Below are 27,912 nucleotides of genomic sequence, written 5' to 3' on the forward strand. Positions count from 1 at the left end.
TATATATTAATATATATATATGGGTTACCGACATACATTACAATTGACCATTGTGTAACATGACAACCCAATACGGATATTGGTCATTCTGACATGATTATAAAATTAGCTGCCTTGTAAACTCGACACGCATTAGCTCTAAAGTTCATGGAATGTTAAGGTTGCTAATACTGGACGTCAGCTACTCAATTTTCTTACACACACATGCATCACTAATAAAACAAAAGAAAAGTAACAATTAATTTTGTATTTTTTGTATTTTTCTTTTAGAAAGAAAACCTAAATAGGGAGAGGGGAATAGTACTTCCCCTACAATGGATGAAAGAAACAGTTTCTATTTCTTTCTTGCCCTAAAACAGGGAAGAGGAGCAGCAGCACTTGCAAACCATATATATCCAGAGAGAGAGAGAGAGAGAGAGACAGAGAGACAGACACACAGAGAGAGAGACAGAGAGGTGATAATATTATTATTATTTTAGGAAAAAAAGATTATAGATTCATTATTATATTCATATATATATAGAGGAGAAAACACAGAATGGGAAGAGGAAGAGTGGAGCTGAAGAGAATAGAGAACAAGATAAATCGGCAGGTGACGTTTGCCAAGAGGAGGAATGGGTTGCTGAAGAAGGCTTATGAGCTTTCAGTTCTTTGTGAAGCAGAGGTTGCTCTCATCATCTTCTCCAATCGTGGCAAGCTCTATGAGTTCTGCAGCGGCTCTAGGTATATATTTCACTATTTTCTACTTTATTTTCTTTCTTTTACTGTTTGATCTGGGTTTTATCTGTTAGATCTGAATCTATCCAGTTGATTTCTTATGCAAATGTTTTGATTCAAAGTGAGACAGGGTTTCTTTCTTTCTCCTAGCTAAATCATTCCAATTATATGGGATTGAAAACATATTGTCTAAATGAATTTTCCTTATTTTGTTGGTAAAATTTTTCAATTGCGACTTACATATTAAATTATTAATTGAGCTCATTAATTTCTATTCTTTTATGAGTTTAATTGATAATCTAATTATGAAGCTAGGGGTACATATCTTTGTTTTTTTCCTTACGTTTGTTAAAGGTTTCTCTTACATTTAAAAAAATTATTAATTACAATAAACTTTACTAAAGAGTAGTATTCTGGGTTTTTTTCCTCTCTTCTTATTACCATTATACAATCCTTTATATAAATAAATATATATATTTATATATATAAAATTAAAGCGCTCAGAAGAGGGTTAGATTTGGTTTTAGAGTGAATATGCTGGTCCTTTCGGTGTCTAAATTAAAGTTGCACTACAACTTCACGTCCTTCAATTTTGTTCTAAAGATAGAATAATTAAATATCTTCTGTTAAACGTAATATGCCCTTTCTGTGATTTTATTTTAATCAAAATCAATATGTCAGCTGAAGAAGTCATTTATCAATATGACATATATATATATAGAGGGTTCCATCACGGCTGTTAGTTATTATTATTATTTACTATTATTCATGAGATTAATTTATTCTATAGTAAAAATCGTAGCAGACCTATAGCTAACATGAGCAAGTCTAAACAGAAAGAAATTCAGCTTAGGACTTGAGAGAAGAAACAGGTGGCCAATCCTTAAACCTTCAAAATGATTGGAATATTAATAGTGCTAGTACGTAACACATGCAAAAAGACAAGAATAAAAAACGAATTGGGTTTCAATATCATTAGTCACACAGATACTTTATGTTGCTATTTTCCTTTTCAATTTCTTAGTTTTAGTACACTTTTAAATACATGTTGTGATCTTGATGCATAGCTTTTTATCAAGATATAGATGCATACTTATATTCCTTTCCTCGAACCATTTTTTGAATGTCAGATGCTTCTTGTTGCCAAATTGCTAGCAAGAAAGCTTTTAGAGTAAGCGATGTCCCTTTAAAACAACCAAAAGTTATCATCATCATCATCCGATCGAGTATTTGTCTCGAAAATTTGGGGTCAGCTATATGAGTTTATAAGAAAATTAAAATGAATCCAATACGTGTATTTGATTCCACGATTTATTTTTATATCGGATAATACTTTCATCAACTCCTATTGAATCCTTATTTTTTTCTTACCATGTGCTTCAAGTCATATTTTTTTTGGTCTTCTAATTTGCTTTCTACTATCTTCTATACAAATTCTCTCAATTATCTTCATCTGGCATCGCAAACGATTTTATCATAACTGGTCTTCATTTAGTGTTGTTCTTACCTTAATTACATTTAATACTCTCATTTTTTTTTATCATATCTTCCCTCGTGTGGCAATAACAAAACATTCGCATTCATGATAAATGCATTTTTTTTTTTATATATTGACTCTTAATCGCCGAACACTAAAAACTATACATCATTGATAGATTGTAGAGTCAAAGTTTGACCCATTGACTGTTTTTTCTCCCTATTTGGTAGCTGCATGAATGCTGTTCAATATGTTGTTGACATGACATGCTATGCTATACTTCAACAAAATATAAAAAATGTATGCCTATATATATATGCTAGTCTATCATTCTAGGCCATCCATAAACTTAGGCCCTTGTAGGAGACGATTGCATGTATAAGTTTAGGGTTGTCTTCTCTTAATTTAGAAGTTTATAATGCATAGAATTCAGACTCTTAACTATATATATTTAAATTACATCCGTTAAATGATATTATGCATCAAATATGAAAAAAAAAACAATATATATTTGACAACGTATCAAGACCAATGCATGCCAGTCAAAGATACGTCAAACTAAAGAAATGTATTTTGGTGTCGACCGATTAAAAGTGTAATCTTACACGAATTGTAAGAGGGAGAGTTTCTTAAGAGAGATCATTCGTCTTTCTTTTTTTTAGTGTTTATTGCATCAATGGAAGAATCACTCCCATAGAGGAGTTACGACTCCCCATATCTCTCTCAACTGCCCATGATAGTTGAATAAGGAAATGGGTTGGGTGACCTATATATATATATTATGAGTAGCCCAAATCCATCTCAACCAACAGCATCAATTTTCAGGTTCATGTGTCAGTACGTATGCATTTAGCCGTTGGCATGTTCATTTTTCATTCTCTCTTAGGTATAAGTTTGAAGCCCAAGTATTTAACACATTCTGATCATTTAGACCTTGTCTCTCAGTCCAATTAATGTCTCTGGACTTGCTAACTAGAATGTATTTAACATATCTTGCATTCATTAAAGACATTTTGATGAGGAAACTATGAACCAAGCGAACAAAATGCACATACATACACTACTGTTACTGACTCATTTTGGGTTTTAACTGAAGCATGGCCAAAACACTTGAGAGGTATCAAGCATGCACTTATGGATCAATGGAGACCAATGGAGCAGGAAAAGACACAGAGGTGGAGATTAATTGTCTTTTATTAGTATTTTAATGATTAATTAAGGGAAATTCATGCTATGCCTATTATTGTTTATTCATTGACCACTTGACGATAGTCTCGTAGTTGATTATCTCTCCGGACTTAGGGTCTATGGTGCCCGAGGATGGGAGTTTTTGAGACAATGAGCTGGGATATTTTCTGTTGGAGTCGTGGTTCCGTGGGCTTGTCCCACTTCCGGATTCCTACCCGGATAGGTTTTGACCTTATATTATCTATCGTCAGCGTGGAGCGGGCTATTCTAACAGCCCGAGTTTTACGATCACTCAACTGTCCAAATGACATGTTGGGTTAGATGGCTTATCGGTTAAAAAAGAATTATATATACTACTCACTCTATCTTAGTCTATTTTCTTTGCTAGCTCTGTTTGATTTTCCTAAAAGCCGTTGGCGGCTGATGAATTTAATTAGATAAATATCTAATCTGTGAATTGTTCACAAGCAGAATAGTTATCAGGATTATGTGAGACTAAAAGCCAAAGTCGAAGTCTTACAACGTTCACAGAGGTGATTCAATCTCGTACAGTTGTTCAAACTTGGTTCATTTAGCACCATTACATGCATTGTCATGTAATTTGTGTAATTTAAAACAATGTGTCTCTGCAGGAATCTTCTTGGCGAAGACTTGGAGGATCTGGGCTCCAAGGAGCTAGAAAGGCTTGAGCATCAGCTGGACTCATCATTGAGGCAAATTTGGTCAAGCAAGGTATATATAGTGATATCAATAAATAAAAATTATTTTGTGAGTTCTCAAGTAATTTAAAATTGGGTAAAAGTAAAATTCCTAAAATCTAAAATAGGTTGTGTAAAAGAAAACCCTAAACTAGTCCAAACTGCAAATACATGGGACGAGGTCCTGAATACGATTCCCATTGTGAGCCATTATGGTCATGAACTGAGCTTTAACTCAACTTATCATATCGTCAAGTGAGAAACTACTGTACACGTAGGCCTAACAGCCCGAGTTTAGACCCATTTCAGTTGTCCAAATGACAAGTTTGTCTCGTATTGTTATTGGTACCAAAAAAATTATATACTATATTACCATAATTTTTTTCCCCAACTGCTTTGTCTTAATTTGTCCATACTCCACTTTTCTCCAACTTCTTTGTCTTAGTCTATTTGTCCATTCAATCTCTGCAGAACCAATTTATGCATAATCAACTTGCTGAGCTTCAGAGGAAGGTAAGTATATTTCCCTCTGAATAATTCAATACTGCAAACCCCACCCCCACATACATATGTATATGTGTGTGTATCTATATATATCCTACTTCATCGAAAATTGGCATTGTTCTTAATTTGGTGTCTCTTCAGGAAGAAATGCTGCTAGAAGCCAACGAAGAATTAAGGAAGAAGGTACAATACCTATACCTAGAGCTCCTTTTCATGTTACTGTGCTAGCTTGTTCAATCCTGTTTCTCATTGCTGTTTATTCAGAGTGAACTCACACGTAATCCCATATCGACAAAATGAAAATAACGAAGGATTTATAACAAATGATTCGACTTTGATATGAGACCCTGAGTTTCCGATTCTTGAACCATTTGGCAATAGCCTAGTTGGTTATCGCTCCGGATTTATGCCGTACAACTTTTGATGTTGGGAATTCGAACCAATTAGTTGGGATATTTCTTTCTCTCATAGGTTTCGGCTCAGTTATATTTGTGACTAGCATGGTGCGGGCTGTTCTAGGGGCATGAGTTTTACGTCCACGCATCTATCTGAAAAACATGTTAGTCTTGGTAATTCCTCAGTTAAAAAAAATCCAACCCTTGTGCTTAAGCCTAACACTGTAACTCCAAAACCTCCAAGTACTCACGACTTTTGTCCAATTTTAATTGTATCTGCCAATACTTCTCGATCGATCATGCAATTTTCAAATAACTTATAATGCAACAGTTGGAGGATTCAAATGCTCACGTGCGACCACTGGAAGCTGGGTATCAAGGCATTGGCCCCCAGGCTGCTCCCACTGAGGGTTTTTTCGAACCTTTACGCTACAATAGTACACTGCAACTAGGGTAAGTCTTTCTCAAGCATGAATTCTGCATCATTGTTGGCATGCAGTTCCTTTACCTAATTACATATATATATGTATGTATGTATATTCTTTTTGGATACAGTTACAATGCGGAGGCAACAGATCAAGTGAATGACGCAACTGCCACCCAACACATTAACAACCAATTGAACCCTGCAGGTTGGATGCTTTGATAGATTTTGAAGTTATATAAACTGTACAAGTACTTGAACCAACAAATTTAAAGAGTAAACTAGAACTTATATTGCATGTGTAAGTGTAAGTAAGCAGATTGTCTTCCTGTATAAATTCTTATTGTTGTAACTTTGGATTTTCCAATAAACCCAGATATTCTTCAGAAAGCTTGAACTTGTTCGGCTCGTGTTAAAATTAATTATGGCTTGAGAGATTTGTATTTTGGTGGAAGTTTCCTTAGCCTTCTCAAACTCTTATCTTGGGAAGGTTTTATTTCTTAAACCTAATTGTATAAAAAGCTTGTTTTTCCTTTGGGAGCAAGTTGTAGCCACATCTCAGAGAGAAAATTGAGAGAAAAAGAGAGCTTTCTTGCTAGGGTTCTAAAAGCTCTCTATTGTTCGTTTGTGATTAATCAAACCCTTTTGATAGTGATTCAGATTGATTGTTTCTTGAACCCTTTTGATAGTGATTTTTTCTTGTTGCTTCCGTCGACTTAGACTTTCAAGCCCACCAAGCGAACAACGAGTCGCACAAGTATAATCTATATTCAAGCTAGACAACCTCTCTTCGATAGCACGGTTAGGAAACACCAATGGATTCTTTTGCCCAAACTTGATTATCATTGTAAAATATTGTCCACTTTCCCAAGTCCAAGTCCAACAAATCACAGGATTTTCAGAGCCTTTCAAGGTTAGGCGTGTTTTACTAAATCAATGAAACCCATGACTTATAATCTGTCTATTAAATCTTTATTTTAACGATGTTATACTTTTCATAAACGCAACCATCATTTAGTGAGTTTTGAAATCGACCTGTCAGAGTAGAAAATTCAAATTGGCATGCACAATACGTACTGGAAGTAGGCCTATTGAAAGAAATACTTCAATGAGGTGTGTGTGAGCCTAGTTAATTAAGGTGGGTCCTATAACCCTCTCAATAGTCAATAGTCTCAACAATTAGAATTGCAGGTATTACACACTTACAGCAAGAAAATTGCTTCCATTTAAGGTCTCAAGTAACAGATGAACCAAATACGTATGCAGTTCCCCCAATCTGCATGGTGTTTGAATATTTCTGGAAACACAAGCAATCCTCTTTTTATTACAGAAAGAAAATACTTATTGTCCAAACACAAAGACTAAAAATTAATATTGTCCGTTTTTGGCCAAATGCTCGCACGGTTTTATTCTTTTTGGGTCGTTGTCATTGATTCTTAGGCTCAGAAAACACGTCGGTCATGTGAGTATTTACTTATATGTCACTCGGTTGAGTTGTACCAATTCGATGCAAGATAAAGTCTTGAAAGAAAATAAAGAAGAAAGGGGAAAAAAGAGAGAGAGAGAGTAGAAGATGATCATTTAGGGCAAGAAGCAGACATGCAACATAACATTAAAACAAAAAATGTGTCAATATCAGGAAATGGTAGTGGGGGAGTGGTTGAATACCGCACGTGCATGATGTAAGAAATTATTATTATTATTGGGGGGGGAGGGGTTTAGCTCTTCACGAGCTTAGATTCCTCCGGTTTAGCCTTATTTGTTAATACGCAACTGAGAATGTGGAACCTGTGCAGCTCTTTTTAGTAACTAAATCCCGCTTTAGATTTCCCCCACTTATTACCCATCCAACACCCTCTTTCTTTTTCATTTCTTGTCCCTTAATTTACGGGGCGTCCGAAACCTTTCTCAACAGTTAGTATCCCAGTTATCCTAACTGTTAAGTTGGACGCACAAGCTCCACATGTCTCACATGATGTATATGAAATTCCGAGTGTACAATGTTGGAAGTTAGAACAAGATTGAACACTAGAAAAAGATAACAAAATCAGATTATCTGAAACTCGCAACAACAATATGTCCTAAATACAAATTTTGCACCATATACTTAAGATTGCTAATTAGCAGTAGTTTTAAGTAGGATAGAACAGATGCTTAATTACAATAAAACAATCCCCTCTTTTAATCCCTTGTGAATAAAAAATGTTTGTCTGTCGCTCCAAAATACAAGTTATACTCGAACAATTGTACAAACATGTCGTTATGTGACAAGAGGTGAAATAATAACCACATATAATAACAACAATACAAACAAAAGAGACAACAAATTGTAGGACACGTACAATTCATTCACACATATAATAAACTACCATATGTAAATAACTATTCAAGTATAACAACCACAAAGTAAAACACTTTCATAGGTAGTTAGTACACGTAATTCACAGGTACCACATATATAGTTCAAGACTACTCGGGGTACACGTACATTATTCACATTAGGCACTTTCATTCACTAAAAATAAATAAACTTTAACATATAACTCAACAACGATGATAATTGAGATAGAAACTTTTGAGGTATCTATCATTACTCTTCTTGTATTTGGATCGCCACACTTTCTCTTAATACATTGATAAACAATAGGGCATCAATGTGGACAGTCGAATTTAGATTCATTGACTAGTTAATTTTTTATGTGCTAGGCCTAGTGATTTTTTTTTGTTTGCATTGAAGGATCTTCTACGTAAAATTTTTTTGGTGTCTTGCTTTGTGCTTGATTTATTTTTATATGATTTTGGTCAGTTTCAGCATTGGTATTCCTAACAATTTTAGGAAGAAAAAAACCTAGCTATACTTGTGTTGATATTTAGACTTTTCCATTAAAAAAGTACATGTGTCACTAAAATTTTAACAACGGGTCGTTGCTTGAGGCTGAGATGGTGAATTTGATAGTGGTAACTCTTAGCGCAAGTTAGAGGTCGTGAGTTCAATTCCAATATGTGTTTTCATTATCGCAATTTATGAGGTGACCCTTACTCAGCCTAGCTTGTGCCAATACCACCTTGAGTTATCTTTCACACCGATTTCGGTCCAGGTCTCAATTGGTCCATGGGAGTTGCAGGGTCTTCCATGTAACCCTAAGTTTACCAACCAATCGTTTGGTACAATTAGGCGGATTCCACATAAAAAAAAATATTTTACTAAATTTTCATTTATTATTTGAGAAGAACAAAACAATAATTAAAAAAGTTATTAATTGTGGTGTGTGATGGATGGACAAGCGCGGAGTCAACAAAAAAAAAGGTAAGTAAAAGAAGAAAATGAAGAACATTTTGTGGAGAGGGGTGTTTCTTCTCCATTTGATTTGATGGGCTAACTTTGTTTGAAATCCAGCAAATTAAGCAGGGAAAAAAAAAGAACAGTCAGATACTTTAATGGTGACAAAGAGAAAGAGATAAGAGAATTGATGTTTGATAAGATCGGGAAAAAGCACCTCCTAGTTAAATGCTTCACGTTGTCGATCAAGTATACTCAAATTTTAGACAACAATGGTGGACTTTCTCCTTTTTCTAAGATAAGGTTGCGTGGATGTAATTTTTTGGACAACTCACACGTTAGCTGCTGAGACGACCGACAACGATAAGTCTCCGTGAATCCTGTAAAAACAAAGGGAGAGGGCGGTTATTCGTGGTTCGAGGACACTCCGACACTCAATCAATGTTAGACTCATGGAGTGTAATATGTAAATAAGAGAATGTGTGTAGCGTATCTTGGCTTAACCTCAACGTCCTTTATAAAGGGGTTGACATGGTGAGATGCTAAAGGTGTTTAATATTATCATTCCTGGAGTATCATGGTAGGATCAAATCTCCTAATCCTAATCTCCTGACGTTTGAACATCTTTGGACGTTAGCTTGAGATATCCCTTAGGAGCTGAAAGATATTATCTCACAGTTTTTATTCTTAGCACAACTTCTTCAAAGCTGCGGTATGTGACTTTCTTGTCACCTCATCTGTCATGTTGACTTGACATGAGTTATTTTTCTCATCCACAGGTTGTAACTCAACTCAACAATTCCTTAATCGCACATGCATTCCCTCAACTTTGAAGATTAATCGTGTGTCATAAGTGCTCTCTCTGATTTGCCTATTCATAATTCCTCTTCATGCAGTCAAGCTCTCTTGTACTAGTCAGCAGATACTGTATAGTGTATAGACATACTATCGAGCATATCCTTAAAATCCCAACATTTATATATTTGACCCATTTACACTTTCTAAACGGTAAAAAATAAACAACTTTTGTACACAAGACTCGAGCGGTGAATGAGATCAAAGATAGATAGGATGTACGTAAATCGTACTCACATAATACGTGAAGAAATTGTTTATAGTGGATGGAGATTCCACCATACAAAAAATGGTACCACTCATGTCTGGTATTTCTAATGTTAAGTACCAAGTGGTGTAACAGAAAGTTATCTATTTCCAGCTTTTCAAAAAAATTAAACTTATCTTGAGATATTTTTAATTAGAGTACGTACTATATAGTATACGTACTTTTAAATAGGGTCGTGTAGGCATCTCAGCCAATCCCAACTCGACAGCATACCTCAGAAAAACCACCCTGGTTTTCCCCCAAACCACAAATCTTCATTTCCCCCAAACAAAACCAGGTTTCCATATATTATATGTTATATATTACTATATATATATGTGGGCATGCTAAACTGGGCATTTTAGAAAGCAAAGGGAAGGAAAAGCAGAAAGAAAGAATAACCTAAAACGGATGATCCCAAATTAAGTATTGTTTGGGTTATTTAGAGGAAATATTTCTGGATTTTGAAGCTCTCTGGGTTTGTGTGTGTTTTCTTTTTTGGGTTATATACATATATATATATAGAGAGAGAGATGGGGAGGGGTAGGGTTGAGTTGAAGAGGATAGAGAACAAGATCAACAGGCAAGTGACTTTCTCCAAAAGAAGAGTTGGATTGCTTAAGAAGGCGCATGAGATCTCTGTGTTATGTGATGCTGAGGTTGCCTTGATTGTCTTCTCTCACAAAGGGAAGCTCTTTGAGTACTCCACTGATTCCAGGTTCCTTCAATTCTATTTGTTTTGTTTATATTTATGTTGTTTTTTCTTTTTCTTTTTCACTTTTCTTTCTCCTTTGACTACTTCTTGATCCGTGCTTGTACAAAGTTAGTTTGGGGTTTAATAATAAGGAAAATTAGACTGTGCTTTCTTCATGTTTTGTATATAAATAAAACTCGCACGCATACATACATACATACATACATATAGTATAAAATAAAGGACAGTTTATCATGGTTTTTGGTACCTAGTTTAGGTTGTTAATTAAGCTGCTTCAATGGTTTTATGTAGGCAATTTTTTTTTGTTTTTTTTGTTGTTGATTAAAGCATATATATATTGAGAATATAAGTACTTCATAGGCCTTGACCACGCAGAGTTTCAAGTAATGTAGTAGTAGGACTGATCAGTTGCTAAGTAATATCTAGCTAGCTATGTACTGATCTGACTTAGTGGAATGGTCCATGGCCATATGTGGTGCAACTTCAATTCACAACTAGCATGTACAAGTATACAACCTAACTTACTAGTTATAATAGTGTATTGATTGAGATTGGAAGAAGCATGAGTTAGATGATGGGGTTTATAACCTTGGAGGCAATCAAGATTGGCTAGAAGTCATGGACACCGCCTTTGGTTAAGATCATTTTGAGATACACCCTGTGCTTCGAAACGTTTTAACAAAGTCGTCGCTCGAACTTATGTATTTCTCTTGTCAAACCGTTTCATTCAATAAACCTTACCAACATCCCCTATGGTTTAGTCTATTTCTAGGTACACCAGCTCTAGTTTGAAAAAGCTTGCGGCCAATCAAGACTTATAGGCTCATCTTTTGATGGTGTACTTAAGAGAAGAAAATATAGTGATCGAGTAGAATGAATTAATTACTACTGTTAGACACCCTGTAGGGTATAAAGTATGGTCACCTCAACCAATTATATCCATACAGTTGATCAGTTATATATATGTTATGCTCTATATATAATATTCTTTGTGTTGTTATCTTCTTCTTTTACTCGGATTAAAATTTGAAGAAAAGAAAGAAAGAAAAAAAAAAAAAGAAGCTGCTGAAATCAAGGCAGATGAGAGATTCCGTGCACTCAGCTGCTTTGCCTTGTATGGTCAAGAGTGATGACTGATCATTGAGGTTTCAAATGATATCACATTCTGCGTGCAGTACTTTTTGTGCAAAACCTTGTACCAAGTAATATCTTTAAAGCTACAATTTTCTTTTAACCAAGTCTTGCCTATTTAATTAGAAACCCTAATACCATGTCACTTGCTACTCGAAATCATCCAATTTACATGAAGAACACATTATCAAGCTGCTGTAGCACTAGTGGCATGCATGCATGAGTTATTTACAAGTAAATCGAATAGTACGATTAAAAAGTTATGTTGTCAGAATTGCGTGAAAATTTGACTGGAAAACTCGTTGTGACGTGATTTTTAAGACTACTTGTTATGTCACTCGCCCCATCATATTTTAGTCAAATTCTACCTTTTATGGACTCAAATAGGCCTTCTAGGAATATTTTCATAATTGTGTGTTTTCTCATTTCATTAGGGTTGTAGTTGCTCTTGGGGATCATGATCTTTTGCTTCCAAGAAATTAATTAAAACTTGAGGGTGTTTTCTCTTTGTCAGACGGATTCCAATGCTTGTTTTCTTGATTAAACATTGATTTAATTGTAATCATAGTTTCCGCCTGCATCACAAACAACAACGGATTTTAATTAATTAAGACACGCTAATTATGTCAATTGTCATGTATAGTAAATAATATGATCACTACTCTTCTTTCTTGTGAGACAGCATGGAGAAGATACTGGAGCAATATGAGCGATACTCTTATGCAGAGAGGCAGCTGGTCGCCGGTGAACCTGATCATTCACAGGTTCAACATCATATTGTTGTTTTTATTTACATGTTAGAAAGATAGTCTGACCAAGGTGTGTGTGTCTTGTTGTATTGTACAGATTAATTGGTCAGTGGAGCACAACAGACTTAAGGCTAGGATTGAACTTCTACAGAAAAGCCATAGGTTCTGACCTTTATATATATATATACACACACACATATACACACACAAACTGACAAACAAGTGCATGAGAATATATATGTATTTATGGTTTCTTTCAATTGGTGCTCAGGCATTATATGGGGGAAAATCTGGATGTGTTGAGTATGAAGGAGCTTCAAAATCTAGAGCAACAAATAGACACTGCCCTCAAACAGATTCGATCAAGAAGAGTATGCGCTGGAATTACTATAGAAATTGGTACTTTTGGAAACTTTGTTGGTGTAGCTGCATTTGATACTGACTTTTCTTTTCTTTCTTGCTTTCTTTCTTTCTTTCTTTCTTTCTTTGAAGAATCAGATCATGCATGAGTCGATCACTGACCTTCAGAGACAGGTATATATGCTTCTTAAATATCTATATTTTTATTTATTTGCCACATATATATTGTCAACAATTACGAAAAACATGTTTTGAATGCTAGCTACTTTTCTTTTGTAAGACATGATATATATATATATATATAGGTATATATTAATCCTTCTTCAAGGGTGCTGTGTGTTAATTTTTATAAATTCTAGAATATACAAGAAATGCATTAATTATAAGAAGATTAGGTTATCGGTTATCCTTGGAGATGTTGGAGCTAGTAACACATTGGAAAAACAAGCGTGCGTGAGTGGCTTTATATGCATATGGATGGACAATTAAGATGAGGCTTGGGTCCAAAATGTTCATTTTAGGCCCATGTAATGTGGGCGTAACTCCGATTCAAATTTCCTAACATGAAATCGGAGTCCAGTTGCGGAGTGTATTTTTGAAGGGAACCAAAGAGACTCGGTTAGAAAAATAAATAAAATTGAGGCCTCCCACCTCTAAGCATGCACATAAAGGGATGTGACAAGTGGGATGAGTTTGAGGATATAGAGATAACCTATAACTTTTGGATTAAGATGGATCACCATCTATTTGTGTCAAAAAAACCCGTTTTAGGCTCATGTAACGTGGACTCACCCTCGGTCCAAAATTCCCTAACCGAGACATATATCTTAATTGTTTTTTTTTTTAATTTTGTTTACTGATTTATTTGTATATGACAGGAGAAGGCAATTCAGGATCAAAACAGCTTGCTAGCTAAGCAGGTGACCATAGATAAATAAATGCCTCAAATAATCACACAGCTAGGTCTTTGAAGTAGTAACAAAATCACTAATTGAATTCTCAATTGTTTGTGATATCTGAATATATATATATATATATATATGTATACATAGATCAAGGAGAGGGAGAAGGCTGCAATGACACAACAGATACAGTGGGAGCAGCAAAACCATGGCCACAATCCATCGTCCTTCCTTCCACCACAACCACTACGTCCCTGTCTAAACATGGGGTAGTTAAGAATTTCTTCTTCACTTCTTGTGTATTATTAATATGTGTTCATGACATCTTATTCCATTAATTTAATTAGTTGCTAGTGAGAATTGAATTTACTAATGAATTGTGATGGATGGATGCAGTGGTTTATACCAGGAACAAGTGCCAGAAGTGAGAAGGAATGAGCTTGACCTCACACTTGAACCAATCTACATGGGCTGCTTTCCAGCTTGAGTTGCAGGTCGACGTGTAGAACTTTATGAGTGGGGCATAAAAAAATAGTGAAAGTAAAGAGACTTTTGAGTTTGATGTCATGTCCCATGATTCCATTTTCTCTTACACCATCTGTTATTCTGGTGTATATATATATATATATGCATTTATCTAATCTTGATGTTGTAAACGATACAGTATTATTCATCTATTATCTTGGATGATGATCCCACATTATTATTAATTAATTGCTGGATCTGGGTATTTAAAATTCCATTTAGATGCTAATACATTTTTGAAATAACTAAAATGAATTTGTTGTTTCAATATATTTTGTATATTAGAATGAAAAAAAAAATAGTACGCATACAAAGGGTATGCTATGCGGGTAGCAGCGGTGCTTAGGAATGCTAGTGGGGAGGTTAGAATGCTATGCCTAAGAGTAGATAAGGATGTGTTGAATTTTGTATTAGAGGTGGACTCAACCGTTGCAGTTATGGCTTAGGGGACACTTCATTCAACATGCTAACCAACCAATTAATATACACGTCAGGGTTGATTGCTTGTCACAAAGTGTGACAAGAGAGAAATTCAGTAGCTCACACTCTCGTCCGTTTCGTCCGTTTCATGAACTTACTTGGTTTAAGAGTTTGGTTACATGATATGCATAACTCCCTTTAGCTCGGTTTCACCGAGGTCGAGAAATATTAACCAAAAAGAATAATATAAATTAAGTTTTAACAGAGTTATGCAAAACTCAAAAAAAAAAAAAAAAAAAAAACCACCAAATGGTTCATATGTTGAAAAGAAATAGAGAAATTTTGAGAAATATATATGCACATGATATCTTCTCCTTTGCAAAATGCTGTGTTAGTCTTCTGTTTTCGATGTTTCAGCTACTTCAAAATGGTTTCATCAAAAAGCATCACCTAAAATATCAATCCAGAATAAAAATTAAATGTTTGGTTAGTAAGTTAGTTTTAACAGTATAATGAAGAAATCGAACAAATGCATTATTTTCTTTTTGGTAATTGAGGGAATCACTCAACTCATCATGTTTTTCAGACAACTGAGTGAGTACCACGCTGGCAATAGGTAAGATGGGAGCGAAGCCCATGAGACTCGTAACCCTACTTTGAAAGACTGAAAGTGGGCTGAAAAAAGCCCACGAGTCTAGGAAAAATACTCCTAACTAGTTCGAACTCCTAACCTTAACATCCGCCCTAAGCCCAAAGATATAACCAACTATGCTATTGCTCCGTGATTGACAAATGCAATGTTATTACAACATAATTTAACATAAGAAATTAGTTGAAGAATTGCATTTTTTTATAACTGAGAACGACATCATATAAATTTACCTTTTGGACATCCGATATTAGCTTAAACTTGAGATGCCAGACCCGTGCTCATACAATCATGAATGTGATTATTCACACACAAAAAAAAATCACAATGCATGCATGGTCATGGAGGAATAAATCAAAACAAGTAGGGAAAGAAAGTTGATTACCTGTTCACAAATTGGACAATTTGGGCTTCTTTCCATCCACTCATATGTGCAGCCAAGATGGTAACAATGTGTACATTGCAGAACTGTTACTGGATTTTCAGGGCTGAACTCTGGCAAGACACAATGAGACAAAAAGAATTTTGAGCAATATGTTGCAAATATGACACCTAGACAACACAGATAATAGAACAAAATAGGAAAAAAAAGCAATCGAAAATAGAGTGGAGGAGGAAGAAGAATGCTCGAGTTTTATGTGGTTCGACAAGAGTGTCTACGCGACGGAGTCTATGACTTATTTTCAGTATGGGAATTCCACTAGTACAATCGAAGGTTTTCCCCCTTTTATACCCGACTATCTGATTCCCCAAGAATACAATTATACCCCATACTAAAAATAATCAACACTCATACGTAATACCATGAAACATTAATACTGTCAAGTTCCTGTAAGAATCATAATCTTTCTCAGGCTCTAGGACATCTGCATCTTGATCTGTAACTATGCAAATTTTATGTACTAGTTTGAAAACATTAATATTACCTTCAAGACATATTGCACACAAATCTTCATCTTCGAATGATAAATCAACATACTTGATTTCCGCTTTATCCGGTGAAAGCTTCAAGAGGTTTTGTTCTAATTCCTCATCAGAATGAAGCTGATTAAGATCTTCCTCGTCGAAATATTCTCGATCACTATCATCTCCATCTGTAGGCTGTTTACCGTCGTCCTCGTCGCCTACCCCCACTGCAACCTGTTGTAAATTGTTGGTTTCAATTCGCAAAGTAGTTGGTGAATTAGTTGTATTATTGACTGCTGCATTGTCTCTCAACAGGTCCGCTATTGCAGGACTCTCTGGCGGGACGACCTGCATCTGCAACCGTTCTCCCCTGAATAACTCTGCAAACTGTTCACATTGTTTGAAAAATAAACAACACAGATAATAGAGCAAAAACAGATAGAAAGAAGAAGAATGCGAGATTTTACGTTGTGCTAGACTGGCTACGCTCCACTCTCGCACAACTTCCCTCTATCCAGAGCTCTCAGGTGTAAAGTAATTATTCATATTATGACAGAATCAAGAGTAAATTAAGCAGACTCATAAACATTGTTCTGCAGAATTTGGAGTCTTTTGTATTTGATAATCATCATAAATCTGAAACATAAAACAAACAAGGAATCTCTGTAGACATTGATCTAGCTAGTAACAAGAAATTCAGAGTTCTGTTTTTTTGTTTTTTCAGAAGAATTATCCATGAATAGAAACTCCGAACTCAAGAAAAAAAAAAAGAATCAAAGAAGAAGAGTTAATGGAGTTGCCCAAAAATTATAAAGTTTCCACCTTTTTGAATAGGTCGCAGCATCTTCCATGATTGACAACGTCGTCGCCGTCGTCGACACTTTGATCATCACCTGGATTGTGTGCTTGAAAGCAACCGCTAAGGGCACCCATCGTAGAAATCTATCTACCTTGGAAATCAAGGCAAAGCCAGAGGCTTTGGTAAAGGGAGGAGGACACTCTGTTCTTCAGACCTGTTGGGAATCCTTAACTAGTTAGTATTCGTACTCAGAACATCTTCTTTATTCATATAAATCGTAAAAAGAAGGAAATTTATTGAATTTATTTATTTATTTTGCCAAAATAGTCACTCCTTTTCCCAACTCAAACCATCTGGGTCTTAATTACTGCCCTAATATAGTTTAATCCTCTAGTCCTAATCCGTTAATTCTTAATTGCAATCAAAATATTTTATGAAAAATAAAGTGCATAATCAGTTATAAAATAAAATCTTTGGAAGGATTTGGGGTCATCCTTAATTGTACACTACCATATATAATTTTTTTAACCGAGATTGATACCATGCTATCAACATCATACGAATTGATGACTAGTGGACCATTTTTAATGTAGGGGAAATTTCGTAGGGCTTGGTCCCATCTGCACTCATTAAGGTATTGTGCATTTTGGGCTTGGTCCGCACATAATATTTTGAGAAATGATCCTGACTCCTCCACTAGAACCCATGACCTCTTGGGGCATGGAAAAAAAAGGGGTTACAATGATGTAATTATGTTGTCTCAATTTTGTTGAAAACAACATGAGGGAATGAAATATACCGATTTTCATATCGGCTCCAACACATGAGCGCCACTTAAAACAACCACAATAGTGTGATTTTGTTGGGGTTAACCAAATGTATTGAGACGTGTTTTGCTATTTGACTAAATATTTTGATGAAGTGACTGTGCGGACAAAGTGACATTTTTTTTTGGTTGCTCTTAACCCCAACATTTCACTTCAAAACCTAAGAACTTTTGGGCCAAACCCGCTTAACAAACAGGCAGATAGCCCAGGCCACAATTCAGTTTTGGGCCTTTCATGTTCGAGAACGGCTCATACCAACTTCTCTACCTTCAACCCCAAAAGCCGCAACTCTGCGGCAGAAGAAAACCCCCCTCAAAACCCTAACTCTTCCAATCTGTAAGCTGCAACAATGGGAAAAACCCCGAGCAAGAAGGGCAACAAGAAAAAGAGTAAGATGAAGACAGGTCCGGAAGCTGTGGCTATGAAAGCCAAAACTCCAAAACCGAACCCCTTTGAGACCATCTGGTCACGCCGTAAATTTGACATTATCGGCAAGCAACGCAAGGGCGAGCAGAAACGCGTCGGCCTTGCTCGCTCCCTTGCCATCGAGAAGGCATTACTGATTTCCATTATAATTCTCTTTCAATTTCAGTTCATTCTCTTCCTCTCTCTCTGCACACTCTTATATATATTGGGAAATTTCTGATTGGGGTCGTTGGTTTGGTTTGTGCAGAGGAAGAAGACACTGTTGAAGGAATATGAGCAGAGCGGCAAAGCATCAGTCTTTGTAGACAAGCGAATTGGGGAGCAGAATGAGGCTTTAGGCGAGTTTGATAAGGCCATTATACGGTCCCAGCGTGAACGTCGGGTAATTTATATCTTTGTTATGCATTTGCAGATTGTTTGTGCACTGAATTGCTTTGGTTTATTTTCTCTTTGCTACTGAAAATGTGATTTTAGTCAACGGTGAATGACTAGCTGATAGTTTTTTATTCACCGTCCTAGTACTAGGAGTAGCTGAAGCTCTGTTCTTGCTACCTGCGTCTTTGGTTTCTATGCACGTAATTATGGATTTATGAAAGGGCGTCTTTATTTTTCTGGGGGAGTAAGGTTTCTTTTTACTTCCTCTCTTATCTTTTGTCTAGTCAAAGGAGGTGGTTTTTGTTAAGGGTTCATGTACTACTCTCTGATATCTGGTTTAGGGTGGCCCTTCCAATATGTTCCCTTTGAACCTTTGAACTTTCACGTAGTCGTATTTTCTCCAACTATAAAATTTTCAAATTTTTTTAATGTTGATGGATTATGGAGGTGAGAAAATAATGTATTTAATTATCTATGTAGATGTGATTGCTGGTTTGATATATACTAGCATTGCCTGTTCACAACCATCATCCCATGATTAAGCTATTCTTGTTTTTAGCACCTAATGGTTCGAAAACCATCAAACTAAGTCACCAATTTATTGGCTACTATAGTTTAACTGTTTGAGGTTCTTATGGTGAGCAAAATATATTTCATGTTGGTTTTGTTTTATTTCTGTGGAAGTCCAATTGTTTCTTTGTTTCTTCTTACAAAGGTCTAATATATTAAATGACATTTTTTTTGTCTTCTTTTGGTGTAATTTGTAGTTAAAATTGAACAAGAAGAGCAAGTATACTTTATCAGATGGAGAAGAAGACGATTTTGGCTTTCCTGGCCTCGGTCCTCATTCAGAAAGGGATGATTTTGACAATGAATTGCTTTCTGATGATGACAATTATGATGGTGCAGAAGCATCTGAAAGTAATTAAAAATTACCTTTTTTCTTTTGTATACGAGTTAAATTGTTTCATAATGCTATCAGAAATCTGACTAATTCCATAGATGAAAGAGTTTTTGTTAACCAAGTATTTAGATTGACTGCAAGCTCTGGCTTCTTTCGTCCATAAGTAACTTTTATGCCTAAATGTTTAAGGATGAGTGGTATATTGACTATATTCTGAAAATATAGTTTCTGTTATCCTTTTTTACACTATGATTTGATTCTTAGGTTTTGAACTGTTCTGTCACTTCTGTGTATTCTGCGGATTCAGTGACATATCTCTTATATTTGCAGAGAAGTCGACCATCTTTAAGCAGCCTAATGGTAATGCTATACAGAATCCTGGGGAAAGAGATCGGATCGAAGGGGATGAAAATGTGAGATATGTTCATTTAAGAAGTAATTACATGTTGCTCATTGTTGAGTTATATGGAGCACAGAGCAGAGTTTTGTTTGCAAGCTTTTTGATACTTGTGATTAAATGATACCATTGACATGATTTATATAGTGCTTTATTGCTGCAGAAGCAAAAGAGCAGGAAGGAAGTAATGGAAGAGGTCATTTTGAAGAGCAAATTTTTCAAGGTGGTAACTGCTTAAGTATGGAAATTATATTATATTCTTGATTCCCTTTGCTTTATTTAGTTATATTTGTTTTCATTTCTGACCAGGCACAAAAAGCTCAACATAAGGAAGAAAATGAACAGTTGATGGAGGATTTAGATAAGAGCTTCACATCCTTAGTGCATTCTCAGGGTCTACTGTCTTTGACTGAACCAGGGAAGATGAATGCCTTGAAGGCTCTTGTGAACAAGGGCATTCCAAAAGAGCTTGCGAAGAAGGATGAATTAACTGTTCCTCAGAAAGTAGGAACTCAGGTATGTTTTATGACCGGACATGGTCCTGACAAATTTAAAAGATGAACCATAGGTTAATATCTAAATTTGGGCTTGAAGGGTCCAGTGTTGTCTCTATCTATATTGTGTTAAGTTTTTTAGAACTTCCTATGTTTATTTTCTGAAATATTTTCCTTATCGTCCTGCATTCTTCTTGGCTTCTGGAATCACAATCCTATGAAGAATTCCATACTTTTTTCATTAAAGCTTAAAGAATGTTTATAATTCTTCCGGAAACTTTATTTGCAATTGTCCTATACGATAAGCTGGATCTTAGCAACCTATCTGAGTGGTGTAATTCTTTTTCCCTCTTCGACAGGAACAACCTGATTCTTATGATAAACTTGTCAAAGAGATGGTACTGGACATGCGTGCTCGCCCATCCGACAGGACAAAGACTCCTGAAGAGATTGCCCAGGAGGAGAGAGAGCGATTAGAGCGACTCGAGGTTTGTTGAAGTCATTCTCCGTGTTAGTTTAGGTCTAATGTGCATGTGTAATTTCATATATGCTATTTTGATTTGGAGTCATGATTTTTTAGAATGTGGTTTCGTGCGTTTTACTGATGGAAGTTTGCTAATTAAGAAATATATGCTCCTATGCTGGCTAAAGTATATGAATATACTCTGCCTAGTAAATTAGAATACCCACCACATAATACCTTTCTGTTGTAACTCGGAAGCAACCCGGACCTCTTTGTGAACATATGTTGGGAACCATTTTGGAATGACATGAGTTTCCTGCCATTTAGTGTCTTATAGCTGGATCTCCACATTAGCAATGGGCTTGCAAGGGAACTATCATGTTAAACTTGTGAAAATTTTTGCCATGTGTTTGTTTATTCAACGTATTGGTTATTGTAACCCAATATACCTCTGTTTCAGAGTGCTTTGTGAACAGTTTTTTCCTCCTGAAAGGATGTAGATGAAAATTTATTCCTTTCTTTTCTGGTTGGGGGTAGGGAACTGACACCTTCTAATATAATAGTCATCTCCTTACTGCTTTATGGATTGACTGATAATATTCCGAGAAATGGGATGTTGTATTTCTTTTCAGTATTTTGTATTTCACTTTTAATGCTTTAATGTCAATTTCAGGAAGAACGTCAGAAGAGAATGGTTGCCAATGATGACTCCAACTCCAGTGATGAAGACAATGAAGATGTTGAAAAACCATCTGCGAAGAAGCCACGGTCAATTTCAGGAGACGACCTGGGTGATTCCTTTGTGCTTGATGACGATCGTGGAACTAAGAAAGGTTGGATCGATGAGATTCTTGAAAGAGATGATGCAGATCCTGAAAATGATGATGATGGTTCTTCTGGGGATTCAGAAAGTGTTGAAGATGATGATAATGAAGAAAGATCTGATGAGGATGAAGATGAAGACAATGATCATGATGAAAAGGCTCTATCCCTGAAGGATTGGGAACAAAGTGATGACGACAATCTTGGCACAGATTTGGAAGATGAAGAAGATAATGAAAATGAATGCGATGATGAGCCAGAGATAAAGCCAAGGGAGCATAAAAAGTCTAATAACATTGATGCTGTTGAAGTTAGGCCTGGTGTTAGAGAGTCTTTGGATGGGAAAGAAATTAAAGCATCTGCTGTTGACATTCCCTATTTAATTGAAGCTCCAAAGAGCTTTGAGGAACTTTATGCACTGTTGGAAAACTGCTCTAATGCTGATGTTCTCGTTGTTATTAACCGTATTCAGGCAAGCAATGCCATAAAGCTTGCTGCAGAAAATCGGAAGAAAATGCAGGTAAGAAATTTCTACCTTTTTTCTTGTTCCTTATGTGTGTGTTTACGGGGCATATGTAAGTTTTTACCACTTGTTTACCTAACTTCTCCTAATTCAATTAACTATTTCTCTCTGGGTTAGACTAGTTCTTTAGAATGTAAAGCAAGAGTAGTTCTACTTATTCTTCTAGGTATGAGTTGTAAAGGATTGTTATTTGATAACTTCAATCTAGCACTCTTTCAGTGTTGCGGTTTATACAGAACCAGATAAGCAGTCAACGCAAGATAAAATTTGACGCACATATAAACGATGAGTTCTTCTAACAATGCCATAGTCTGTTTGCTGTTTGGTTGGTTAACAATAACTTATTAAAAATTTAAAATTCAATTGTCAAATTTAGTTGATGTTTTTATCAACTTAGGATTCTTAAGATTTTACTGTTTTTATTACCATGATAATAACAATCTCCATCATCATCAGTATGATTTCTTTTGGTTCCTTCTGTTAGATTTAGCTTCTAATTATTTGCTTTGGTTCCTTGTGTCTTTAGATTCCTCTATATGCGTGTGTCAAGGTAAAAAGTGTGCTTAGATCCCATGTTAGTAAGATTGTAAAAAATGAGGTCTGTGAGCATTATTCTGCAGTTCCAGAAACTTGCATGCTATTTTGGATAGATGTGTCGTGTGTGTACTTGTATGCATTTAAGGCTAATTATGAACTTTTTGTTGGTTCTCAAAGGAAAAGAAAGGTAAATTTTATGCACTTGAGAGCTAGAGTATTTGATGTGTTTCTATTGAGTAGCATCGTGATACTCAACAAATTACACTGTGAACAGTTATATGTCTTTGTTTAGAATTTTTCCTTACCTAAAACTAAGTTATCTGCTTTGTTCCAGGTGTTTTATGGCATTCTATTGCAGTATTTTGCTGTTTTAGCAAATAAGAAGCCCTTAAATTTTGAGTTGTTAAATTTGTTGGTCAAGCCCTTGATGGAATTGAGTGCAGAGATCCCATACTTTGCTGCAATATGTGCTCGTCAGCGAATATTACGTACCCGCGCTCAGTTCTGTGAGGAAGTTAGAAACCCAGGTGGTTCATTATATGGTTTTAAGTCATGGTCTTAAGTCCTAACAACTTTGTCAATATGTTGAGTCTCGTGTTGCATCCAGCTGAATATTTGTTTCACATGCAGAGAACGGTTGTTGGCCTTCATTGAAAACATTGCTTCTCTTGAGGTTATGGTCTATGGTTTATCCATGCTCTGACTTCCGTCACGTGGTCATTACCCCAGCATTACTATTGATGTGTGAATATCTGATGCGTTGCCCCATATTGTCGGGTCGCGATGTTGCCATCGGTTCTTTCTTATGTTCTATGATTCTCAAAGTATGTACCCTCGATACCTTGTTTAATGTTTTTGATGTTCATTCTATTTGTTCTACAGGTTCTTGAAACTTGTCTTATGGCTATTAGTTCTTGAGGATTTTTTTCGGTCTTGGTTTAATTCATATACTGGAGAACATGTGGCTTAGAGCATCTGCATCAGTTTCTCTTAACAGATTCCCTAAAATACAGACAAAATGTCACTTTCCCCTATTTTACAGATTCCCTATCCAATCAACACTGCATCAGATTACCTATCATATTCTCTATTGCATTAAAATAATATTTATTTCTCTTTCCTTTATTTATTCTATTCATATAAACTACTTCTATTTAAAATAATAAATTAGTTACATTTAAAACAATATATTAATTAAAATAATAAATTAATGTTATTAAAAATTAGAAAAAAAAAATTGAGGAGAGAGAAAGAAGAGAGAGAAAAAGTGAGGAGAGAAAGAGGAGAGAGAAAGAAAGGAGTGAGGAGAGAGAGAGGAGAGAGTGAGGAGAGAGAAAGAAGAGAGAGAGAAAAAGTGAGGAGAGAGAAAGGAGTCAAAATGTGAGGAGAGGAGAGAGAAAGAGATGAGAGAGAAAGAAGAGAGAGAAAGAAAGGAGTGAGGAGAGAGAGGAGGGAAAAAATGAGGAGAGAGGAGAGAGGAGAAAATAAAGTAGTAAAAAATATTATTTTATGTTTAGGGAAGTGAATAGTGGTTCTCTAGATGTAGGGAACTACTGTTCATATTCTGTAAAATAGGGAACCTCTAGGTAATCTGATGCAGAGCTCTATTTTGACAAAATCTCTAAATTTTACAGACAGACTCATGTTTAGGTAATCTGATGTGGATGCTCTTAGTTGTAGGGTTGTAGGGAGTGCAACCTAGAGGTCACAGGTTCAATTCCTGTGCTGTAAACAACCTCTCCACATCTTACCTGTCCCCGACCTTGCACACTGCTGTGGGACCCTTGTGCATGGGTGCTGCTTTGGTTTAATTCATATCTAAGTTTTTATTTCATTATACAATCCTATTGCTTTCAGGAAAGCTATAGTGCAATTGTTCATGTATGAAGCTTGAAAATGCCATGTACACTAGAAATATGTTGTTTATGGTGTCATGATGTGTTTCTAACAGGTTGTTAAACAATCTCGGAGGTTCTGTCCTGAAGCCATAATGTTTCTCCAGACTTTGCTAATGGCAATTACTGACAGAAAAGGAGTATCCAATCAGGAGTCTCAGGTACATGTCTCAATTAGATAGATCTTTTTGAATGGTTTTTTGTTCACTGCCTGATGTTTAACTTACACAGTTATGCTAGCAAGAAAAAAAACGAAGTTTTTCAAACCACGTAAAAGACCGTGGGTATTTTCCATTTGCTTGTGGCCAACAGTGATAGTTTCTTCTTTATTTTTTTTTCTTTTTTAATTTTCATAATTTTAAACTTTTATTTAAATAACAAGTGTTTATAACTGCATGAAAGACCAACCATTCCTTTGATCCCTATGTGGCAGTTTTATCGTATGGAATTAAAAGCACTTAGGCCCCTGCTGTACATGCATGACCGCATAGATGACGTCAGTTCTCTTAATTTCGTCATGCTAATGGAGTTACCTGAGGACTCTTCTTTTTTCAGCTCCGACAATTTCAGGTTTGTAATTTATTTTCTTATTCACTATATCATATGGGAGAGAAGTAACAAAAAGTAAGATCTTTAAATATCTTGGCTCGACTTTTCAAGATGGCTGAGATTAGTGAAAATGTAGTTAATATGATTAAAAATGGGTGAATGAAGTGGAGGAGTGCATCCGGGGTGCAACTGAAGTAGCCCTTCTAAAGGTATATGGTTCTGAGTGTTGGACTATTGAGAGACAACATATACAATGTGTGGCCACACGCAGAAATATAGGTTAAGAAATGAGATTATTAGATCTAAGGTTGTGGTAGCACCAATTGAAGATAAGTTGTGAGGAACCGTTTGAGATGGTATGGAGATGTTCAACGTAGAGATAGTGGTGCGGCGATGAGGAGAATCGAGAGAATTTGTATACGAGATGGTAGTAAGCGAAGTGAAAGCCCTGAAAACACATGGCTTGAAATAGTATGAAATAATATAGATTCGATATGAGTCGATGTAAGTGATCCTAGATAGAAATTAATGACGGAAACGAATATACATTGTGAATTCTTGCTGTGTTCTCATAAACTCGTCTAGCCGACCGCAAAATTTTGGGATAAATGCTTGGATGATAATAATGATAATGATTCACTGTTTAGATGAGGTGTACATTCGATGATGTCTTTTGCCATGGTCCATAGATTATGTTCTCTCCGTCTCTCTACAGGGTTTTGGTGGGGTGGGGGGGTGGGAGGGAGTGTGGTTTGCGATGTTGACATCCATGACATGTATGCGCAAACAAAATTTATGAGCCATGTCAGACAATGGAAACCTATATGTTGATGTTGCCATCTAAAATTGTCAATTTTGTTTACTATTTGTTAAAATATGAGTTCTCTATTTGCAGGGCTAGCGTGCTGTTAACCACGATTGAAACGCTAAGAGGATTTGTTGATACATATGAAGGATTCAATTCATTCCCTGAAATTTTCTTGCCATTTTCTATGTTACGTGAAGTGGCTGGGCAGGAAAACATGCCAGAAGCTTTACAAGATAAGTTTAAGGATGTTGCTCAGCTCATTGAGAAGAAAGTTGATGAACATCACATGCTTCGGCAACCTCTTCAAATGCGAAAGAAGAAGCCAGTGCCTATCAAATTAGTCAATCCAAAGTTTGAAGAAAAGTAATTTATCTCCCACTTCTCTCTTTCACAATGTTGCATTTTCACTATATAAATTTTATTCTGTTATATACTCTAGCGTAATTGATTCATCAAATTGAGCTTTTTATTTACGTATTGTTCTGCAGCTTTGTTAAGGGTAGGGACTATGACCCAGATCGTGAGAGGGCTGAGCGAAGAAAGTTGAGAAAACTCCTCAAACAGGAAGCCAAAGGGGCAGCTCGAGAATTGCGTAAGGACAATTATTTCTTGTTCGAAGTGAAGGAGAGAGACAAGGCACGACTGGAGGAAGAAAGAGCAGAGAAATACGGGAAAGCTCTTGCTTTCCTACAAGAACAGGAACATGCTGCTAAATCTGGACAACTTGGAAAGGGCAAGAGGAGAAAACGATGAAGTTTAATTATTAAGTTTCGATTTACAGTCTTCCTCAGAATTATTATAGTTTTGCTGGTGCATAGTTTAGTAGTTGTGGCAGTCCCTGTTTTGTTATTCACCAGAGTGTCTTTAGGACAACAGACTTTACAATACTCAGCTGCACTCTCTTTTGGTGTTTCATCCCTTTGTCTGAAGCAATATGGATGAATGACACAAGTTTCCAGAGTGCAATTTTGTGTAAACTTAATTATACTGCCTCAAATTTTAAGAAAACTGCATTCTCTCTTTTCCTCTAAAAGTTGTTGAGTGCGTCTACTCTTTCTACTCTGCTTTATATAAGAAAAGTTTGGGCAACTGAAGAGTCTGGTCTCTTACTCTCTTGTGGTGGTTAATTAATTTTGTTTCCTGGAAAGCGTGCAGTGAGGTTGGCGTTCAATATTCTAGACACAGCTTCCAATATTCTAAAAAACAAACCCATTTGATGAAATACTGAAAAGACACAACAAATTCTGGAAAAAATGGTTTTAATTATCATCAAGAAATCAAAAATCAGTTTTAAAAAAAAAAAGAACAGTGAGACATTAAGAAATTTTAATCCGATTGTATGTTAAGTGAATTCTACATGTATTTTTATAATCAATAGTTATTTAAGAGATTTGGACATAAAATGAGAATTGTACTTTGGCTACCATTCCCTGTACCATCATACACACTGCAAACTGCAAAGGCCTTTTTTCCTTTTCTTTTTTTTTTGGAAGAAAATAACTGTGAAAGATTTCACAGCCTTTTGTTTTTTTAATTAGTAAATGATAAGTTAGTCATCACCCATTCACCCCAATCCCCAAATATTAGGATTTATCATGGGTTGGGTCGGTTGATTATCGATTGATAATCCAACTGACCCGACCAATCGACTTTGATTAAAATCCAACACCATTATCTTACTCAACTTTATGGGTTGGGTAATAGTTGTCAACCGATATTGTTGGTTGGTTGATGGGTTGGGTAATGGATACACCTGACTTTTTATTTATTTATTACCCACTTTATGTTTAATTAGTTGTTTTGGGCTTTGGGATGGGTAAATATTTAGGTTTATGTCATATTTAAACAAAAGCTCCAGCTTTCATTGCCATATGACCAAGTTATTACCCACATTCAAAGTCTGCAACGAAGTGTGAGAAAATATATTCTCTGTAACCTATTAGCTGCATGA

At 35.8% G+C, this 27,912-nt stretch overlaps 4 protein-coding genes across 6 annotated transcripts; 3 read left to right on the top strand and 1 right to left on the bottom strand.

The window, feature by feature from the left end:
- Positions 1–319: 319 nt before the first annotated feature.
- On the top strand, positions 320–5,865 carry LOC120002912 (MADS-box protein CMB1-like). Its single transcript, XM_038851769.1, has 8 exons — positions 320–723; positions 3,291–3,369; positions 3,854–3,915; positions 4,015–4,114; positions 4,552–4,593; positions 4,726–4,767; positions 5,311–5,432; positions 5,535–5,865. Exons 1-8 carry the CDS (start codon positions 539–541, stop codon positions 5,623–5,625), a joined length of 723 nt encoding a protein of 240 aa, XP_038707697.1. The 5' UTR covers positions 320–538; the 3' UTR covers positions 5,626–5,865.
- A 4,249-nt stretch (positions 5,866–10,114) lies between these two features.
- Positions 10,115–14,348, top strand: LOC120002897 (truncated transcription factor CAULIFLOWER A-like). Its single transcript, XM_038851756.1, has 8 exons — positions 10,115–10,503; positions 12,314–12,395; positions 12,478–12,542; positions 12,652–12,751; positions 12,873–12,914; positions 13,619–13,660; positions 13,793–13,911; positions 14,039–14,348. Exons 1-8 carry the CDS (start codon positions 10,319–10,321, stop codon positions 14,127–14,129), a joined length of 726 nt encoding a protein of 241 aa, XP_038707684.1. The 5' UTR covers positions 10,115–10,318; the 3' UTR covers positions 14,130–14,348.
- A 563-nt stretch (positions 14,349–14,911) lies between these two features.
- Positions 14,912–17,123, bottom strand: LOC120001415 (E3 ubiquitin-protein ligase SIRP1-like). The gene is made up of 4 exons (XM_038849735.1): positions 16,965–17,123; positions 16,163–16,529; positions 15,622–15,731; positions 14,912–15,037 (listed from the first exon to the last, which is right to left on the bottom strand). Exons 1-4 carry the CDS (start codon positions 17,073–17,075, stop codon positions 15,005–15,007), a joined length of 621 nt encoding a protein of 206 aa, XP_038705663.1. The 5' UTR covers positions 17,076–17,123; the 3' UTR covers positions 14,912–15,004.
- An 893-nt stretch (positions 17,124–18,016) lies between these two features.
- Positions 18,017–26,994, top strand: LOC120002690 (nucleolar protein 14). Of its 3 annotated transcripts, none has more exons than XM_038851456.1 (14): positions 18,017–18,321; positions 18,442–18,576; positions 19,337–19,490; positions 19,804–19,886; positions 20,034–20,093; positions 20,180–20,386; positions 20,724–20,852; positions 21,501–22,169; positions 23,044–23,236; positions 23,340–23,533; positions 24,661–24,765; positions 25,035–25,174; positions 26,049–26,324; positions 26,450–26,994. In XM_038851456.1, exons 1-14 carry the CDS (start codon positions 18,118–18,120, stop codon positions 26,712–26,714), a joined length of 2,814 nt encoding a protein of 937 aa, XP_038707384.1. In that variant the 5' UTR covers positions 18,017–18,117; the 3' UTR covers positions 26,715–26,994. The 3 variants fall into 3 exon arrangements, with proteins under 3 accessions (XP_038707384.1, XP_038707385.1, XP_038707386.1); XM_038851457.1 differs by having other exon boundaries at positions 18,018–18,321; positions 25,038–25,174; XM_038851458.1 differs by having other exon boundaries at positions 18,177–18,321; positions 20,018–20,093.
- Positions 26,995–27,912: the final 918 nt, after the last annotated feature.

This window comes from Tripterygium wilfordii, chromosome 7 (assembly GCF_013401445.1).
Source record: "Tripterygium wilfordii isolate XIE 37 chromosome 7, ASM1340144v1, whole genome shotgun sequence".
Taxonomy (NCBI): domain Eukaryota; kingdom Viridiplantae; phylum Streptophyta; class Magnoliopsida; order Celastrales; family Celastraceae; genus Tripterygium; species Tripterygium wilfordii.

What these genes read in the sequence shown, in the direction of transcription:
- LOC120001415 (XM_038849735.1), bottom strand. Translation starts at nt 17,075, where the DNA reads ATGGGTGCCCTTAGCGGTTGCTTTCAAGCACACAATCCAGGTGATGAT. An exon ending in GCTGCGACCTATTCAAAAAG is followed by an intron (nt 16,530 to 16,964) that starts GTGGAAACTTTA and finishes CAATGTGAACAG; the next exon opens with TTTGCAGAGTTATTCAGGGG. An exon ending in ATTGTCCAATTTGTGAACAG is followed by an intron (nt 15,038 to 15,621) that starts GTAATCAACTTT and finishes TTGATATTTTAG; the next exon opens with GTGATGCTTTTTGATGAAAC.
- LOC120002912 (XM_038851769.1), top strand. Translation starts at nt 539, where the DNA reads ATGGGAAGAGGAAGAGTGGAGCTGAAGAGAATAGAGAACAAGATAAAT. An exon ending in GGCAAATTTGGTCAAGCAAG is followed by an intron (nt 4,115 to 4,551) that starts GTATATATAGTG and finishes CAATCTCTGCAG; the next exon opens with AACCAATTTATGCATAATCA. An exon ending in TTGCTGAGCTTCAGAGGAAG is followed by an intron (nt 4,594 to 4,725) that starts GTAAGTATATTT and finishes GTGTCTCTTCAG; the next exon opens with GAAGAAATGCTGCTAGAAGC.
- LOC120002690 (XM_038851456.1), top strand. Translation starts at nt 18,118, where the DNA reads ATGGGAAAAACCCCGAGCAAGAAGGGCAACAAGAAAAAGAGTAAGATG. An exon ending in TTCAGCTCCGACAATTTCAG is followed by an intron (nt 25,175 to 26,048) that starts GTTTGTAATTTA and finishes CTCTATTTGCAG; the next exon opens with GGCTAGCGTGCTGTTAACCA. An exon ending in AATCCAAAGTTTGAAGAAAA is followed by an intron (nt 26,325 to 26,449) that starts GTAATTTATCTC and finishes ATTGTTCTGCAG; the next exon opens with CTTTGTTAAGGGTAGGGACT.
- LOC120002897 (XM_038851756.1), top strand. Translation starts at nt 10,319, where the DNA reads ATGGGGAGGGGTAGGGTTGAGTTGAAGAGGATAGAGAACAAGATCAAC. An exon ending in CTTCTACAGAAAAGCCATAG is followed by an intron (nt 12,543 to 12,651) that starts GTTCTGACCTTT and finishes ATTGGTGCTCAG; the next exon opens with GCATTATATGGGGGAAAATC. An exon ending in CGTCCCTGTCTAAACATGGG is followed by an intron (nt 13,912 to 14,038) that starts GTAGTTAAGAAT and finishes GGATGGATGCAG; the next exon opens with TGGTTTATACCAGGAACAAG.